Raw genomic sequence first — 19,333 nt, forward strand, 5'->3', positions numbered from 1 at the left:
GTGTCCCGTAAGTTTTGGCCAATCACTTTTGTGTAGATAGAGCGGACTAAACTGAATCGAAAAGTCCTCTACTCAAATACTATTAACTTTACAGAAAAACTGCAACAGACAAAAATCATTAATTTTCTTCTCATACAATTCTAAGAATTTTTTCAGAATTTTTTATCAACTTTTTAGTACTGCATTTTCTTATTTTTCTAACATGAGAAAATACGGTATTAAAAAATTCTGAAAAAATTCTCAGAACTTTATGAGAAGAAAATAAATGATTTTTGTCTCTCGTAATTTTTCTGTAAAATTGATAGCATTTAAGTAAAAAATAATTTATGACCAATATTTGGCAATTTTTAATAATTAGTATCTTGTTAACTATTGCGAAAATTGCAAAATGGTAGTAGAGGACTTTTCGACTCAGTTTAATCCGCTCTATCTACACAAAAGTGATTGACTATAACTTACGGGACACTCTGTATATGTATATATACATGAAATTCAGTGTTAATATGTCATGAAGACGTTCGAAAAAAAGAGACGAAATTCGGGGATGTCCGTAAATTTCCTGGAATGTTGTCGCAGGTCAGGACGGCCTGTCGTACCATTTAAACTTATGTTCTAACAAAATAGTGGATAAACTTGTTTCTCTTCTGTGAAGCATTGTGGGCCAAAAGTCAAAAGGACAAAAGCCCTGACTAGGGTTCATGATGGCAAAGGGAAATCTACATAGATTTGTGGTAGATAACTGTATAATACATAAGAGTCAGTAATCCCGGATCTATAATAGATTTTTAAGTCTTAAGTCATAAGTAATAGACGAATCACAATCATTTATTCTCCTCGCATTAGGTTGTAGTTGGTCAATTTCTTACGGTTTAAGGCTTAAAATACCTATTGTAGATCCGGACTAAAGCGCATATACATAATGGTCTCTTACTCTCTTGATAATTTTATTTTGTTTTCGAAGCAAGCAATGAATGAGTAGTCTGAATTAAGTTATCATCGAGTACACATTGTATGTTTATTCGTTAATCATCTGTTCAAACAAAATTAATTTTTTGTAATTTTTGGGATCATATCATATATCCTGATACTATAACAGATTTCTCGTTATTGATTTCTCTTAATGTAGATTTCTCAGAAAATCACTAAGAAATTTGTAAAGATTATGAATAGAGAAATAAGCATAATGTAAAAGAAACTTTGAAAAGCGTCAACTCGTCCTATATTCAGTATTGTTCAAGTTATTGTTTCTGACCGTATCGGAGAAAACTCCGATTACCTATTTCAATTTCATATGTCCTCAATAGTAAATCCCGTCATGTGCCAACCATCGTGGGGATTCGAAGTGCATGATCTACGATTGTGCCTATATTGCATTGCGCATTTTATAGCGAACATTGGACGCATTGTGCCTGTTTACGAGGTGAAGCCCGTGAATGCATTCCATGAGTCTTAGAATGTATAGCGAAGCGCAATAATGACATTTGATCCCCTTCAGCGTCACGTTTTCGGACATTTTCTTTATTGCCATATTGTTCGTTCTCTCTAATAGCATATGCAAGATATATGAATCATAATATGTATATATTTTTTTATCTTTTTATGAAACTATAGTATAATGTTTTGTAAAAATAAAATATTAATTAACATGCTGAAAATAATTTTTACAAATGTATGTATTTTATGTGGAAAATCTTTTTATTAAACAAAGATATTTTATATTTTACCTTTAAAGGTATTTTATAATATTCTTTGAGATCGATTTTATGGCCTCAACTTTTTTATACTATGAAATCGCAACAAAAATTGGGTCATAATATTTACTACACTTTTTAACGACGCATCGAATATCTAGCATTTTATTGAAAAAGAACTTTGTATAAAAGCATTGGATTTTTTAATAAAACTTTCAAAAGCCAATAAATTGAAATCTGTTTTATCTTATAATATATAAAGAAGAAACATAACAAACGAAATAAAAATGAAAATAATCGTATAAAAATTTAATCTTATAAGTAGATATCAACTAAATGTAGAGAAAAATTTTTTAGTTATTGATCACATTTCTGGGAGAAAAATGGTTAATTACACTTCAAGTATCTGATGATCTTTTTATATTTAAGAATTAAATAATTGAACAAATTGAAATCTAGAATTTTTGTTAAAGAGAAACATTTATTTTGATATCCGCAAGTAAGCGTTAAACATTTTTTTACAATGCTTTACTGCACTTTCTTTGCTTCTGTACTTCCTTTTTCCGCTCTTTCTTATCTCAACTTTTTTCTTTTTCACTTTTTCTAGCTTTTGCCTATCTTGCTCGTTTTATTTTCTCATTCGACTCTCTTGAGTTGCGTGAGTATACAGAAATGTGGGATCAATAGGGTGGAGAGTGTGGGAGCTACCCCCTGTGCTATTCCGTGACTCATAATACACACTTGCTCGAACCCATGCTATGGTAGGTTTGTCCCGTGACTCTTAGTTTTTAAATTATTTTTGTGATAAATCTTTTTAGTTGCTCCAGACAGCACGCTTTTCTTATTGATCGTCTTCATAAAAAATGTTCCCTGTTCCATCATACCTGCTTCTACAATCCCTGCTACTGCAGACGGGAGCTGTGCAATCTAGGAAAAAGTATAAGGAAAAGAAAAAGAAAAAAAATAAGGGAAGCACTTCTACTTTAAGGAGGACAAATTTTTTCAAGTGTGAATGGGATTGTTAGGCTCAAAATTTCGAATTTCTCTCTTTCTCTCTCTCTCTCTCTTTCTTATTTTATAGATAAATAAATTTATTTTATCGCGTATTTTTATAACGTAATGTATTCTATGTTATTGATTTTTTTCGAAATATTTCATTATTTATTTTTTCTTTCTTGATTTTTATCTTTTTACATTTTAATTTTCATATTAGTATGTTATAACGTATTACAAAAAAATTTTTGTTGTATGTATTCGAACAAGTAAAAAAAATATTATAAGCGTTGATTCGAGGGTTTTTTTTAAGAATTGGTTTTGTTAGTTTTTTTTTATCGTCATTGCGATAACTCGATTCTGTCATTGTCCAGTCGATTATTTGGTTCTTTGCCAGCGCACCTTTTTGGAGAAGCTTGCACTGCGATGAGTCATAGCTTGTCAATGCGTTTCCCGTGTATCGACCTGCTACACGAACGAAACGTAGGATTGGTTAGCACTCACCCCTATGGGGGAGGAATCGATTCGGCATAATGGAATATAATTTAATTTCGCCATTAAATCGCATAAATGATTCAATACAGAAACGGTGATGTCATCCAATGAATTACGAGCGTTGTTGATACACTTGGTTGATACTATCTAAATATGGATTCTTTTTATACCAAGGGTTGAAATTGTTATAACACCGATGATCTCAAATTTCAATTGAATGCTGAAGGCATTCAAAAATAATCTTTATCTTTTACTTTTTAGGCTGGGTTGTTCCACCTTTCGGTAAACTTCAGCTCATTGTCTTACTCTCTTATGTGTTTTACTCTTTTACTCTTTTGTTTATCCAATAAGTAAATTACCACACAGTTTATCTAAAGATGAAACAATCGGCCCTTAATTGTGCAAATATTTAAGGGATCAAATGATCTATGTTATAGGAGAGTAATCTGCAAATTGTAAGTATATTTGTATAACTTCTAAAGACAAGCGTAATAAACAGAATTTTTCAAAATTAATTTTCTCTGAATTATTGAGTCCATTAATATTTTTTGAAATAAAATATTACATATCTATATGAAATTATATATGTCGTTCGTATGCCTCGTATACTGCATGAACATCAAGATAAATTCAATACATCATAATATCGTTTCGAAACTTGAGTCTTGAATTCAATAATCTAAAACAAAGAGAAATCTTTGAGAAATAAAAATTATTTTTATTTAATTTATGTAAATGTTAAAGCATTTTATTAAATAACGTTTAGAACCATTGAGAAAAATCGTGTTTTTCAGTTTTTTTTCATATCTGTAAACATTATAAAAAAACGTTCTGTTTCTAGTGTGACTCAGGCTGTGTACAATTCGCTGAATAGACCCAAGTTTGCATTACAAATATGCGATACGCGATCGTGCCTCGCAATCAACGGCGTTATCGGCATTCGCGATATCCGGCATGAGGGAAAAACGGAATCTAATAATCAGGCGTCGAGATATCTGACGCGTATCTCGAGGATAGAAAAGAACGACCGGATCGGTGATTGCCCGTCGCTGCTGTCGTTCCACGCACGTCGTTCCACGTGTGTTCGAAAGCCGCGGTATATACGCGACTATCACCTGCGCTACCAGTTCTCCGTTATTTCATTGCAAATTACTTGCCAAGCTACGAGCCACGTTATACAGTTATCACAATGAGAAAGTTGTTTCGATCCGAGACGTATAGAGACGCACGAGTGACTTCGTCCGTGCGCGATTGCGACTCGAGTGTGACTCGGAGTTCACCACGCGTAAGTCGTAAACCTTGAACGAATGGAAGAAAATCGCTGTGAAAATCGCGAATTAAATTTACAGTTTAACACTTGGTTCGCGATAGCGACCCGTGGAATCCCGTGTAGTTTTAACTAAATAAGTCTTGTTTGCTCCATTTTTATTCTTCAATGCACGTTCGTTTTATTTCCAGACTGCACTGAGGAAAAAAAGTTGCTGATTTAAAAAAAATATTTAGTTGATTCAAAATTAAATGTAGTGATCACAGGCTGTGAAACAAATATTTGTTAATTCAAACAAATAACGTGTTTTAAATTACAAGATTTAATTGTAGAGTTAATATAACTCGTGTACATTTAACCTAAATATGTAAATATTTGAACTAAATAATCACTATACAAACTAAACACATTTAGTTGACAACTTTTTTTTTAGTGTAGAACATTGTTTTCCGATTTATAGCATTACGATAATATTATTTTTACATTTTTCGTACAAGGGATCTATAAGAATGATAATTCGACAAAAGAAAGCAGTTAAGCTGCTAATTATGAGATCGGACTTTGTGGATTAGAAGACTTTGGAATATCTAGATTCTATTACGGAAAGAATAGCTTTACTGAAATATCTAAAAATTTATAGTTAGATACAGATCTAAAAATAATTTTGTTGTAGTATCATTAAAATAATTATGTGAGAATCTCAAGCATGATGAGCAATGTCGTAAAAAATTTTGATATTTTAGCAATTAGTTTGAGCGTTCTACATGATTATTTTGATGGTTCAACAAAATTATTTTCACAACAATATCAATTTTTAAATACTTCAACAAAACCATCCTTTTCGTGTAATCATTTTGATAATCTAAACAAAAATTTTCATTTATATCTTTAAGTCTGTATCTAATTCAATTATTAGATAGGTATTTCAATAAAACCATTCCTTTCTATGTACGAGTGTAAAAATTTAATAAGCTAATGCTGTACATGATCTGACAAGTCTTCATCGATTTAAAGACTACGAAATGAACAGAATCGAAGATGCTCTTAGGAATTTAATATTTCTACATGAGTTTTAAATTTAAGAAGTAAAGAAAATGGTAAAAGGCTTTAAAATTTCTTTCGATTGATTTTAATTGTTCGAGCTGATTAATGTGTTTATGGATCGCAATTAGGATAGATTGAAAATTATCATCTCACTTATAGAGAGAGTTAATTTTATTAAATTATTTATTAAGTTATTTATTAACTTATTTATTAAGTTATTTATAGTCGACTGAAGAAAAATCTTGCGCGACTTCCTTCTTTCATTCCTCGTCGTTCTGCTAACCGGACCGCAAATCGCGCACACGTGACTCCAATGTTCCGGTCGAGATCTTGTATCTTTTTTTTTTGTTTGCACTGTAGCGTGGCAAGGTGAGACGTCGCAAAAGAAGACTAAGAAGGACGCGGGCATCACGTATGGCCGTAAGAAGTCGTGTGGCCCTTGAATGGCTACTCGATGGAAATGAAAGTAACACGTTTCGAATGCCAGCTAGTAGTGTGGACCGTGGATCTTTCATCTCTCTCTTTCTCTCTCTCTCTCACTCTCTGTCATTGCAACGGCGACCTGATTTGTTCTTAAGCCAGCGCTGTGGCATAAATGTCGACAGATCGAATCGTCCTTGAACGATAAAAGCTCGCATTCCTCCTGAAGTAGTAAGTGAGAGACCGAAGAGATCTCGACCAGTATCATGTTTCATTGATTATCCAACTTTCTAAATTTTCATAGAATATGGAAGAAAGACGTGTTTTTTTTTTTAAATAATGAAGAGAAAACAAATTCTGTAGTGTTATTGAACTACAATGTCATGATGCAATTCTGTCCCGTAATTGGAGATTGTAACAATGAGATCAAGGAAAACGACAAAACGAGTGTAGAGTTACTTTACATAAAGAGCTATTTATTTAAATTAATATGTTCGTTGTTAGTGTGATTTCTTACCTCATTTATGAAATTTGTAATTTAATCGTTAATAAGACGTGATGAAGAGTCGATGGTGCACTGAAAAAAAAGTCTAGTTATAGCTATCAAATATTGAGTGAAACTATTTCACTCAATATTTGGTAGCTATAACTAGACTTTTTTTTCAGTGTGGGAAAATTGTAACACAGGTCTGATTTACAAGCGTAAAGATGAGAGGTCATTACCTTTGAATATGCAGAAGATTAGTTTGTACGATACTAATTGTAATATGTCGTCAAAGTTACGACTCTGAACACTAACTTTTGTTTGTGTACTTTACTTCGGATAACTGAATGTTAATACGTCCAGTTTCACTTTTCGTGCCAAGCCGCTAAACGACGTTCAGAAATCTTTCCGCGCATGTTGCTTGCGAAATTCCTCATTGTCCCGTGGTGATGGAAGAAGTGGAGGTGAAGGAGGAGGAGGAGGAAACGAGGGGCGTATGTGTGCCAAGAGGTTTTTCTCAGTCGTCGACCGCGATAGATACGGTCGGATTGTTCGTTCGACGGAGAAAAGTCTTCACTCTCTTGGCAGCGAAATCGACAATTTAGATATGTTTCAAAAAATTCAAAAGAAAAAAAAAGATAAGTTTTTTTTTTAAGAATAAGTCTTGTTAGGATTTTCTCGTATGCGTATTTGAACGACTACGTCTTTCGTTCTCTATAAAAGTGTGATACAGAATATGCCTACTAAATCTCATTTTGTTAAAGGTCTTCAAATCTACGATTTTTTTTTATATATCTTTATGTCTTAAATGAGTGACTAAGTCAATAAGTAACGTTAATATACATGAATTTTTGAGAGCAAAATTAAAGTTTCTTATTAACTTATTGACTTACCTATCGTATTTCAAATTTTATGATTTAATTTTCATCATATATTCATACAAATCAATTAATGAATGTACATGGAATATTAAAATGTATTTAAAATATTGTAAAATTTGAAAAATACTTTATTACTATACTTTATTAATATAAAGTTGCATTTATATGTACTATTCAATATACTTTTTGAAGAAGTTTAAGTCTTGTATATTTTAATGAGTATAGAGCAAGTAGTCAAATACTGTTTTTAAAATCGTTTTCTTTGTTTATGCTTTTAGGACCAGTTCGAGAATCTATCCCTGCACACACAAAAAGGGATAGAATTTCTCGAGAGGTATGGCCACTTCATACGTGATCGTTGTGCGATCGAATTCGAATACGCAGCGAAACTCAGGTGAGACATAATAACTTCCTAAGAATGTAAATAAAGAGATACGAAAAATTAGAGGTGACACTTGAACACTTTCGAAGTATCTATACTCTACGTGCTAAATACTACTTCGATTTTCTCTATTATAGATATTTTAATAATTGTTATAATCTTTTATAATTAGATAGAATTATTATTATCTTTTTCGAGGTTTTCTTCAAATAATTTGCATTTCAATTTATTGCATGATTAATTTGGAGCATTTTGCATCAGAAGTTTCTTACAGAAAACCGCAAGTAATTAGAAAAATGTTGAATTTATTTCTGTCTGCGTTACACTTTTGATCTGTTTATTACATATAGTGTGTTACTTTTATTTTTTCAATTTTTTTGTTTGCCTTATTTGTTATTAAAATTTATATTATATTAAAGATGGAAGAGAGATGCGTACAAAATTAAAAAAAAAATAGCGATGAAATATTTCTCCTAGTTTTGAAAATAATTTAGAGCGAAACAGAAAAAAAACAAAGGAGCAATAGCAGGTGCACAGCGACCCTCTCGGAATGCTTTCGTATACCTGACATATCTCGTGTACCCTGTCGTGCAAGTCGATGTGCTCGTATACGATGTTACTTTTTTTTCAAGTGCCTCGACAAAGGGTGAGGCATCCGAAGCGAAATAATTTCAATGGGACATTTTGTATAACGAGCGTGTCTCACGCACCCCGCGGGTTCAGGGACGAGGCGAGATCTGTAGCGAACTAATATTGTGTTAAAGGAATCCCTTGTCCGTTCCGTGAATGCCGTCCACTGTGGCGTACTTTTGTTCTATCGGGTGTCTCGAAATCCATCCACTCCGGCCGCTTAATTACTCCGTTTTGCATTGCGCTTAATTACTTCGTCGCATATTCCGAAATGTGCGCTGCATGCAACATTAATAATAATTAATTGTACAGTCTGTCGTTTGACATAATCAACGAAAATATATAGTAGGGGTGAAATTTTAGAGACATAATGGGACGCAAATATGTTTATTGTTCTTTGTTTTTAAATACACCTTATAGCGAACTTACAATTATACGCTCTGTCATAATTAAGAATATTTGAAATTGTTGTGTCACGTAACTTGAGGCGTGAGCTTTCATAAGGAAATTAATCATGGTAATCGTATAATTACAATTACCATAATTAATTTTCTTACGAAAGCTTAACGAGATTGTAAGACAAATGCAATATGTTAAGAATTACTTAAAAAAATTACAGATTATTCTAAATTGCATTTAAAAGTAATAAACAAATATTAGAGACAGTTGACCATTTGGATCAAAAGTTATTTCAATAAAAAGTAATACTTATTTTTTAAATTTATACTCTAATAGAAATATATAAGAATGTGTATTATATAAAATAATGATAAAAATATCTCAATTTTTTTATATAAATATTTTTTGAGTTTAAGAATATTTATGTAAAGTTACATTGAGATACAGACATTAATTGTTCAGTAAATAAATAAAATATTTATTTGTTATAAACTAATTGATGAATTTCAATAAATTTTCATAAGTCATTTTTTGTATTAACTCAATAAAAACAGAATCTGTTATGAACATAATTTTCACATGTATGTAGTTTGTTTAAAGCGTAAATATTAATATATGTGTTCTATGCCCTATAACCTCCTTAATGTACACATTATACCACGTGATACAATTGAATTGTTATACAAATATAAATTGTATGAATTTACAATTAAATTTACACGTTTGACGAGAAAATTAATGAGAAAATATACAGACTATTCTGACCATCTAAATCGATTTTGACGAAATGAAGGAATTAATTAGAGGCAGACGTGCTACTGTGAGCAGTGATTTCACGCGCTTCGCTGCGCACGTTCGCTCTTGCCGCTGCATACGAATCATCGCACTCGCGCGTCCTTCGTCTTAATGCGCTGCAATTTCCAGCGTCTAGCTCGACCCTCGATTCACTTTCGTATAAAAGCGTGGCGGTCAGTGTACGCGTATTCTGGGACGATTCTGGGAAAATTGCCACAGCTCCATATAATACCCGAAAAATTACGCGATCAAGTAACTGGAGACTCACCCGGATATCCAACGTAGTATAATAGCATCTATTGACAAATGCTCGAAAAAGGATCGAACGTGTATCTAGATGATACTTGGAAAGTCTTAAAATATTTTATTCCAGGAGAATTATCCTGGTATAAACTTCCGCTATTTCCCGCTATTCTTTTTCGTTCATTTTCTTTTTCCTCTTCATGTTGCTTTGCTATATCAAGAGCGTGTGAGATTCAACGTGATAGTGTATTTATAGACGGACGTGGTGCGCCATAAAAATTAAAACGGCACGCCCAGATCCGTTTTAATCTGCGCCGCGACCAAAAATAATTCCGCGTACTCGCGATCTGATATTTCTTCGATTACTCCGGCGGCGGCACAATCCGCGATTTGACCCCTTGATGCACCTCGACGGAATGACCGCGTACATTGCAATAAATTCTCAACCAACGGCTTTTTCCGTAACAGGAAGCGAGCGTGTAGAAATTGCGAGATGTGGCAATTCTTTGAGCATATTGTTATATCGCTATTGAAATATTATTATAATTGCATTATAGCAACTGTTTACTATTGCACATATGTGTGATGTATTCTCGAAAACTGATGTGATTTGTAGAAATATTATTTAGAATTAGGAAAAACATAGAATTTCTGATATAGATATGAAGCCATTTAATAGGCTTCTTTAATACATTCATAGAATAACATGCATTATATGCACTGTAAAACAAGATCAGGGAATTCAACTCGAATTGAGGTAAACCAACTCAATCTCAGAATTAAATACGACGAACTAGCCGTCGGGTTGCACCAAGAAACATTTTAACGTTCCTTTAATATCTTCCTTGTGTTAAATAAACATTAAATTTAGTTTTATAAAATATTTAAATAGTTGACTAAACACTATTATTGGTAGTAACGGAACATAATTGTATCGTCAATTAAAATAATTTTATGAGCGTTATGAAATAAATCTGCAATAGAATAGATTGATTTTAACTTTTTTTATTGGATTATTCTACAAAGTAACGAGAACTCAATAAATTGTTGATAATAAGAATTTTGAGGTAATCTCTACTTTTTATTATCTTCGAGTGAAGTAGATTTAATAATTTATCTAATAGGACAATTCATAAAATTTATTCGATCCCCCGTTATTTTGTAAAATGATTTAATTAATATTATAATTAAAACCTATTATATAGATCGATCGAACTACCTTGAAAAAATGTTTGTCGCCATAATGTGGCAAGAAGTGTATGAAAAGATCAGTCGACTATCCTCGCTTTATATAGGTAGACGTCGAATTTTACGAGTACACGTGCCATCTGTTAATAGCTCCACAAAACGTTCCCTCGTTCTAAATCAAAGTGAAGTATCGTTAATATTTTATTAAATTCCTATTATTTTTAAGTCGTGTTATTTTTACGTTATTCATGTTCATTTACTACCAATAATGGTTCATTCAACTTTATATAAATACGCTTATGATTATGCCGTCCCATCATTGAATTACGTAAATAATTAGTTCAATTTACTTTTCTGTATGATTAATTTGATCTCCATGAAGAGGCAGATTTATTAGAATTACGCAGTTAAATCACCCTTGTGGTAATCGAATGAATTTCTAATATTATTACATTAATCTTATTTCAGATCGGTTAATTATATACTTTGATTAAATTTTTGAGTACAATTTACTACGTGAAGTTATTCATCTAACTAGTGTAATTATTTATCGAACTAGGTTTTTATTCTTCTTGACTTGATTATACTTCACTTAACTCAAATCGCGTAATCCTCAGATTTAGTTCTTTTCACTCCGAGTATTTTTTACAGTGTGGAATAAAATTATGAAAAATGTATTGCGAAATTTTTCAAATTTAATCGCGAATATCATGAATTAAGGAAATTATTATTGTTGTTTGATGAATGGAGTTGCGACATGCTCCTTAGAATATATTCGCATATATGACTTTAGAAATATATTGATTTAATTGTGATATCTCTCTGTATTTATTAAATTACTCTGTATAATAAAAATATAATGTTTAGTAAAATTTGTAAAAGAGATTAATTTGTCAGTTATTAAAAATTATTACTCTAAACTATACTAAAAATTATTGTCAATTATTTGAATGAAAAACCGCAAACGATAAACTCGGAGGTAATACAGAGATTATTTCTCCGAACGGTTTATTTCCGGGTAATCTGATAGTTCCTGCTATTCGCCTAACATTTCTCGGCGTGTCATTTCATCTTCGTGAGAAGCGTGCATCAATAATCTTATTTCTCTTTTCTCTGTTACAGGCGTCTCGTGAAGAGTTATCAACCGAAGAAGAAGGAGGAAGAGGATTATCAGTAAGTATAAAAGCTATATGTTCGCGTACTCTATCTTCTCGAATTACTGACGATCTCAGATAGATTATTGAATCTATCGGAAAGAGTAACAAACATACGTTTAAATTGTCTGTGGTCGAAATGGATTATGCCACTAGTTAATCAAGGGAAGTAAATAATTGTACCATTCGACGAATGAAATAGTAATTATCTGAGGTGATTATTTTCAAGGTAAAAGTTGTATAAATCAGTATGGATACTTATTTTTTTATTATGTCTCTTACGATATAAAAATATATTCTGCAATTATATGCACACACACACAACGCATTGGAATTCATCGCATTCTTGAATATAACCAGGATTTATTAAAGCAAAAAAATGTATGGCAAGATTATTTCCTTCGAGAATCTCTACTGATCTTTAATTTCATAGGTATACCGAGTTCTGTAGAGCCATAATTAATTTTCTGACTCGACGCACAGAATGTGTACTGCGCGAGTAATTAAGCGCGCATAAGAGCGTGTTAGGTTAGGTCAGAATTAAAATAAATGGCTGTTAAAAAAGCAGAATCAGGGTAAAAATAAAGCAAATTTTATGTCAACAGATATTCTCCAACTTTTCACTCCTGTTTTTCACTCTCGCGCAAAATTTTTTCATTCGTCACTTGCAAACCAATTAAACGTCAAAATGAAATAGAAACAGGAGCAACCTGTTTATCTTGCGACCTAGAATCCAATCCTGATCGAAATTAGAAAGTTATCATCAATTTTTGTTCAATAGAAACGTGATATTAACATCTTATAGTTTTAGATTTCTATTTTTTGCGCTTAAATGCGATCTCTTTTCTGTCAGAGACTCTAAAACTTAGGAAAGAATCAGAATTTTATAAATTATCAAAATAAATTATATAAAAACTAAAAACGATCTTTTTGATAAGATGCTAATTTCATGCAGAAATTATACTTTGTAGCATAGGCGAGATGCTTATAAGTTCAATAACTCCGCGAAAGAGATCTTATAGCGCTCGCAGTTGGTTCGTTATGGAGCAGTGTAAAGAATGTGTCATGCTAATCGGCGTAGGCCGAGATTTAGGCTCTTGTCGTTCTATGAAATCAGCCTGCGTCGGCGTTGTGTAGATCAAAAATTATTCTTGTCGTATATGCAACAATTATTATTTTAAATTTATATTAAACTGTTTTAAAAAACAATTAAATAAATTAGCTGACGTTATTCATGCATTTTATATTTATAATTAAGGGACAAGAGGGTTTACTTATATGAAATGCAAATTGTTTAAAATACCTAGATCATTAGTATTTCTTGACAAGAGACATTAAAACTTACTAATTAAAAAACAGCAAACTAAAGTATCAGAAAAAGTAAAGTATTAGACAAAAAGGCGAAATTTAGAGGATGATAAAGTAGAAGAGAGAAAGCGGACTTCTTAAAAATATTAAGAAAGTAGTATAAAAAGAAAGAATTGCGAATTTTAATCAAACGAAAATGAACATCTACGAAAAGAGAAAGTAGATAAGAGATAAAATAAATGTAGGACGAAAGAACAAAGAGAAGAGCGCGCTTGTGTCCTTTCAGGTATAGTCCTTGTCGGGCATTTAAAATGGAATTGAACGAAGTGAACGATCAAGCCGGTCAGCGGGAGGTAATCGCGGAAAACCTCCAGGCCAACGTTCTACGGGAACTTAACATCCTGGTTAAGGACTTCAAAGAGGATCGCAAGAAGCATCTGCAGGAGGGCGCGCGACTAATGGCCACCCTAGCCGGTCAGATCGGCAATCTGGAGCGTGCCAGGAAGGCCTATGAGAAGGCTTTCCGCGAGGCGGAGCGCGCTGTGGAGAACTACCAGCGAGCGGACGCGGATCTTAATCTTTCGAGAGCAGAGGTGCGTGATAAAAAATTTCCTATCATTTCATAATAAATCCCGTCAGCTTTAGCGTGCTGGGTATCGATCATGTAATTTTTTCTCTAGAGCAGAAATGTGAAAAGTGAAATTTTTTATGTATTTACGTATGAACATATATACACATACATACAAAAAAATTTTCATTTTTCACGTTTCCGCCTTAGAGAAAAAATTACATGATCGATACCTTGGTCTTTCTGAAAGTGGCTTAACATGTATACGATAAGTGGAAAGAAGAGTCAGTAGTATCATTTCGACGGAATATAGACAGAATCTCAAGTTTTTCTACGGATAGATAGAACGTGTAAAAAAATTATGCCTTTAAATTATGAACGATTGATGAAAATTGTATATATTGATGCTCGATGATGACCAATTTTTTTTCTGCAACGAGCAGGTCGAGAAACAGAGAATGAATATGACTATGAAGACCCAGCAGAGCGAGGAAGCCAAAACGGAGTACGCAAATCAGCTACAAAAAACGAATGACATGCAGACGTTGCACTACCACACAGCGATGCCGGAAGTGTTTCAACATCTTCAGGTACTATTTTATCATAACTGTGCGTGATTGCGTCCACGTTTTATTATATTGTTTGTAATTCTTATATAATATTATTCGAAAAAATATTCTGCCTCTTTTGCCATTGTACAAGAGTTCAAAGAACTGTGCATGGACGCTATATGTTTAATGTAATAAAAAATTATGATATAGTATTTGTTGACATATTTGACATATTTGAACAATCGTGGATTACATTATACGCTAATCAAATACAAAGTTAAATTTTAATTAAATTTGAATTAATTTTACTCAAAATTACGTTAATTTGTCTGTATCTTTAATTACAAGTTTACCAATATCAGTTTAATAAATTAATATTAACTTCCTAGTTGGAAATTATTACAATGTTGTCTCTCAATTCAATAATTCCAATTATCTTAGTAACCCTTTACTTATCAGGAGACGCGGTAGCGGCTCCCGTCAAGTATATTTTTGTAGTACATAATAATATTACCATGTCATGAAAGATTAATCCTTTTCTCATGGGTAATTCTTTCTCATATGTCGCGCTTTTGCCACAGGAGCTGGACGAGAAGAGGATAAAAAACATGCGGAATTATATGATGAAATCTGTAGAGATTGAGCGGGCAGTGGCACCGATAATTGCCCAGTGCTTAGACGGCATTGAGAAGGCGGCGAACGAGATTAACGAGAAGGAGGACACAATGTTGGTAATCGAACGGTATAAGAGCGGTTTCCAGCCACCCGGAGATTTTCCCTTTGAAGACTTATCGGTTGCTAAGAACTATGAGAGCAACAGTCAATTGGCTCAGCCCGTTATGCAGCCAATCCATAATCACCTCACGGTCAAGGGTACCGTCTCCGGTGGCAAGATCAAGAAGAGGGTCGGCCTCTTCGGGATTTTCGGCAGTAATAAGGTAGATACTCGTCCATTGCTCTGAAAGATTGTTGCGATTCTTTTGAGATCATTGGTGCACGTTCTCAGTGCATAGGGTGTATTGAAAAGATAAGTGGATGGTCCTTGAATTTAATGAAACCTGCTGATAAGTATTGAAAAATAATTGAGAATTTGGGTGTATATCAATTGCCCACATCGCTAATTGGCTAATTTAAAATAATATAATTTCATTGATAAAGCAGTTAAAAATTACTAAAAACCGATATGAGTGGTGTGTGCAATTGAACTGTGTGCAAGTGCACCGCTTTGTGAGAATTTAATATTTTTTTTTTACGGATTTTTCTTTAATTCTCTGTTCGGCCTTTTTAATTTAATACAAGATAAGCTTTATACGATTATTCATTATTACTCTTTGATTATTTCAATTTTATACATTTTTATTAGAACGATATCTTTTCAAACATCCTATATTATGCATTTCTCGTGAAGCCGTCGAGTCTGGACGATTTCATAAAATTTTGCAACAATTCTTTTACGTATATCACAATTACATAATTGCAAAATTTTTTAAGTCCATTGAAAAAATGATTCCTGATAGTTTTTAATTCACAATGTTTATAAACCGAAGACTCGATGACTCAAAGAAGAGTTAACGTAACTGCATTATTTATTTATTACCCTCTGCGAGGTCGTGAGAAGGAAAGGATAATTGCAAAGGATAATTGCATATTATTTTTATAGCATGCATGACAATTCTTTGTGAAGTATAATATTATTTTATTCTTTTAACTTATCATTTATGTATGTATACTTTGCATCTCCTTATTCGCCGACAGGCTTGCTCTTATATGCACACAAATATCTATTGCGCATGTACATTAGTAGATTCCGTATTCTTCCGACCGGCTGCAATAATGTTATTTACGTGCGACTTCTCAATTATGTTTTGTGCACTGTTATCTATGATTATTCGAAACTCTTTTTGTATCTTCAAATTATTATTATTTGAAGTGATTTCGACCTTTTATAATTCATAAGCGCTTTTGGGATACAGCAAACTTTTTATATTATATGATATGATAATATGAACTTATATACTAATAAATTTAAATTGAAAACTCAAAATGTTAATCATAAAAAAAATTAAGGTTAATTAAAGTAAAAAAAATGTTTTGTGTTCATTCCCTGCTAAAATGTAAGATTTTGTTAATTTACTTAAATAGAGCACACTTATTTAACATCTTTGTATTATAACGATATAATATGTATTATAAATATCTAATTTTTATTAAAAATTTTTATGTTGGGTAAATTTTCGGGATTAATTTTTCGAATACTTTTATACACGCCACTCTTAAAATGTAAAAAGAATAATAATTATGTTTGATAAACTCTGATAAAAATTAGAATACGGTTCAATTGTGTACTATTTTTATACGCTCGGACTATAATTTGCAATCACTCTTTCGTTTGATCTCGCATAACGAAAAACATAACTTATTTTTCTTCTGTACTTTCTATTAATTTGGTGGATGGTTCAATCTGCCTCTGTGGTCTCTTGTTTCCAATCATCACGGGCTATGAATTGGGATATTATCACACTTAGTAAGTACTTCGTAGACCGCTTTTCCGCTCGCAATTATGTATATAATAACTATTTATCTGCTTCATAAAGATAAAATACATATGATATTAAAATATCTTATTAAAAGAGCGTGAACCCAACGGATATATTAATCTTAATCAGTATAAGATTGATCAATTATATTTAATGTAAAAATAATTAAAAATTTTGAGAATTGAGATAATTATGTTTTTAAAAATTTACAACTCTTGTAAGAGATTTATGGAATAATATTTGTAAAGTTAAAAAATACATTTTATATGAAACTATATTGAAATTAATGTATTGTAAAATATTTTTGCATTGTTAAATAACGTTGTAAAAACTTGAACTTAATTAATGTAAAATTATTATGTAAAAATACTGAATCAATGAATCAATTTTTTGTTGTATTATTATAAATATTTTATATTATTTAAGATTAATAATTTCCGAAATAATGAATTCTCACTTATGCTATTGCTGGAAGTCTATCCTGTTCATTCGCTGATACGCTTTTCGAATTTGTTTCATGCTAACGACAGAAGTTGATCGAGGTGTGCATAGCTTTAAAGGTCTGTCCTTTATATAATCGCCAAGTAATTTTCCGATTGACCCTTTTGGTGCTTAGTTGAATGCTTACAAGTGCTCGAAACTTGCTAGTCTTCTTTACATGTCGTAGTAAATAGATGATACAAACAATCGCTTCTTTAAAAGCAAAATTGTCTCGATAATTAATTCGATTATTTCGATTATTTAAAATTAAATTGAGGGAATTCTTACATCTGCGAAATATATGAATCATATGAATCAATTAAACAAATCTAATTTTTGCGAAAACAAAAGCTTTTTTGATCTATGAAATGCAAAAAAACTGTAGTCTTGATATTTAATAACATCAGTTTGCGAATTTCTTGAAATTTAAATTCTGAAAAATTAAAGAAATTAAATTTTAATTCTTTTAACACATCATATTTTCCACCTAGCACCAAACGGGTTAAATATTCTTATTTCTGAAATAATGTGTTATAATTTTTTTTATTATATACTGCAAAGAATACATTTTATTGATATTATCCATTATCGTTTAGAATAATGAGCGATATTGAATATTGAAGTTGTCCATCAATATCAATTTATGCTAGTTTTCACTAACAATTCGCAGATCATTAACAGAACGAATTCCTCCTGCAACAAAATGTGTTCCCAAACTTTCTCATCTTTCTTTCTGTTATTTTCCTGAGACCTAGACTGTAATATATTGAGTGAAAAGGAGGGAGGGGAGAGAGAAAGAAACTCGTGTTTTTCAATCATAAAATTTTCTTAATTCATTCTTGTTTACATAATTTATTATTATATACATTGGTACTAATTATTTGATTCGATAATATCATTAAGTTCCATTGCAAATAAAGTTTCTGGGTCTCAGAAATATGCACAGATAATTTTTCAAGAATCGATATTTATTGTAATAAATTCCAGAACAATGTGCCTGGCTACGGTGATGGTGCCAAGGAGGACTGCAGCGATTTGCCACCGAATCAGCGGAAGAAACGATTGCAGCAGCGACTGGACGAGATCCAGGCGAAAATCCAACAGGAGACCGCAGCGAGAGATGGTCTAATGAAGATGAAAGGCGTATATGAACAGAATCCCGCTCTCGGAGATCCGATGAGTATAGAGGGGCAACTAAACCAGTCCAGTAACAAACTGGACAAGCTCGGAGTTGAATTGGCAAAGTTTCAAGGCTACCTCGAAGAAGCAATGCGTGCTGGTGCCAGTTTGTCTAGGTAAATGTAGCTTTGTTAGAATTGTGCAAGGAAGTGTACTGATATTTGTTAGTCATACAGAACAACCGCTCTAAAAGCGAGCAATGTTCATAGTGTAATTGCGAAAAGTGAAACGCGAAATATAAACGATATTTATATAGAGTAACACAGTTATAAGTAATATAATACGTGCTTTTATAATTTATGTAACTTTATAGTGCTTAAAATAATAAGTCGAAATATAATTTTCTAGAGAATTGTCTACATAGTAGTTAATTGGATTAAGACTAGTATTTTCTGCATAATGTGTTTAATTCATGAAAGAAATAAAGAAGTAACTTGATGTGGTTTCAGCCCAAGTCAAGCACAGCGAAAACCTACTACTAACGGTTCGGCAACGAGGCCATTAAGTTCACGAAGAGGTAGTCATTCGGGCGGCGAGGAGAGCCTTTCGAGATCCGCTTCAGATTCGAGCGTCTGTAATGCGAACGCGAATCAACCGGTTCACAAGAAAAGCGCACCGAGCACACCACAACCAACTCATGGGTA

At 32.3% G+C, this 19,333-nt stretch overlaps 1 protein-coding gene across 5 annotated transcripts in view; it reads left to right on the plus strand.

The window, feature by feature from the left end:
* Positions 1-19,333, plus strand: part of Cip4 (formin-binding protein 1-like Cip4) — a 40,277-nt gene that overhangs the window by 18,695 nt on the left and 2,249 nt on the right. For 2 of the 5 annotated variants that reach the window (XM_018522530.1, XM_018522533.1), the window contains exons 2-9: positions 7,554-7,669; positions 12,035-12,085; positions 13,661-13,967; positions 14,386-14,532; positions 15,075-15,431; positions 17,561-17,590; positions 18,498-18,805; positions 19,139-19,330. In XM_018522530.1, the coding sequence (XP_018378032.1) occupies positions 7,554-7,669; positions 12,035-12,085; positions 13,661-13,967; positions 14,386-14,532; positions 15,075-15,431; positions 17,561-17,590; positions 18,498-18,805; positions 19,139-19,330 (1,508 nt within the window). The remainder of the gene's footprint in view (positions 1-7,553; positions 7,670-12,034; positions 12,086-13,660; positions 13,968-14,385; positions 14,533-15,074; positions 15,432-17,560; positions 17,591-18,497; positions 18,806-19,138; positions 19,331-19,333) is intronic. The other 3 variants (XM_018522531.1, XM_018522534.1, XM_018522535.1) reach the window with 3 other exon arrangements.

Source organism: Trachymyrmex cornetzi, unplaced genomic scaffold (assembly GCF_001594075.2).
Source record: "Trachymyrmex cornetzi isolate Tcor2-1 unplaced genomic scaffold, Tcor1.1 scaffold1344, whole genome shotgun sequence".
Lineage (NCBI taxonomy): Eukaryota > Metazoa > Arthropoda > Insecta > Hymenoptera > Formicidae > Trachymyrmex > Trachymyrmex cornetzi.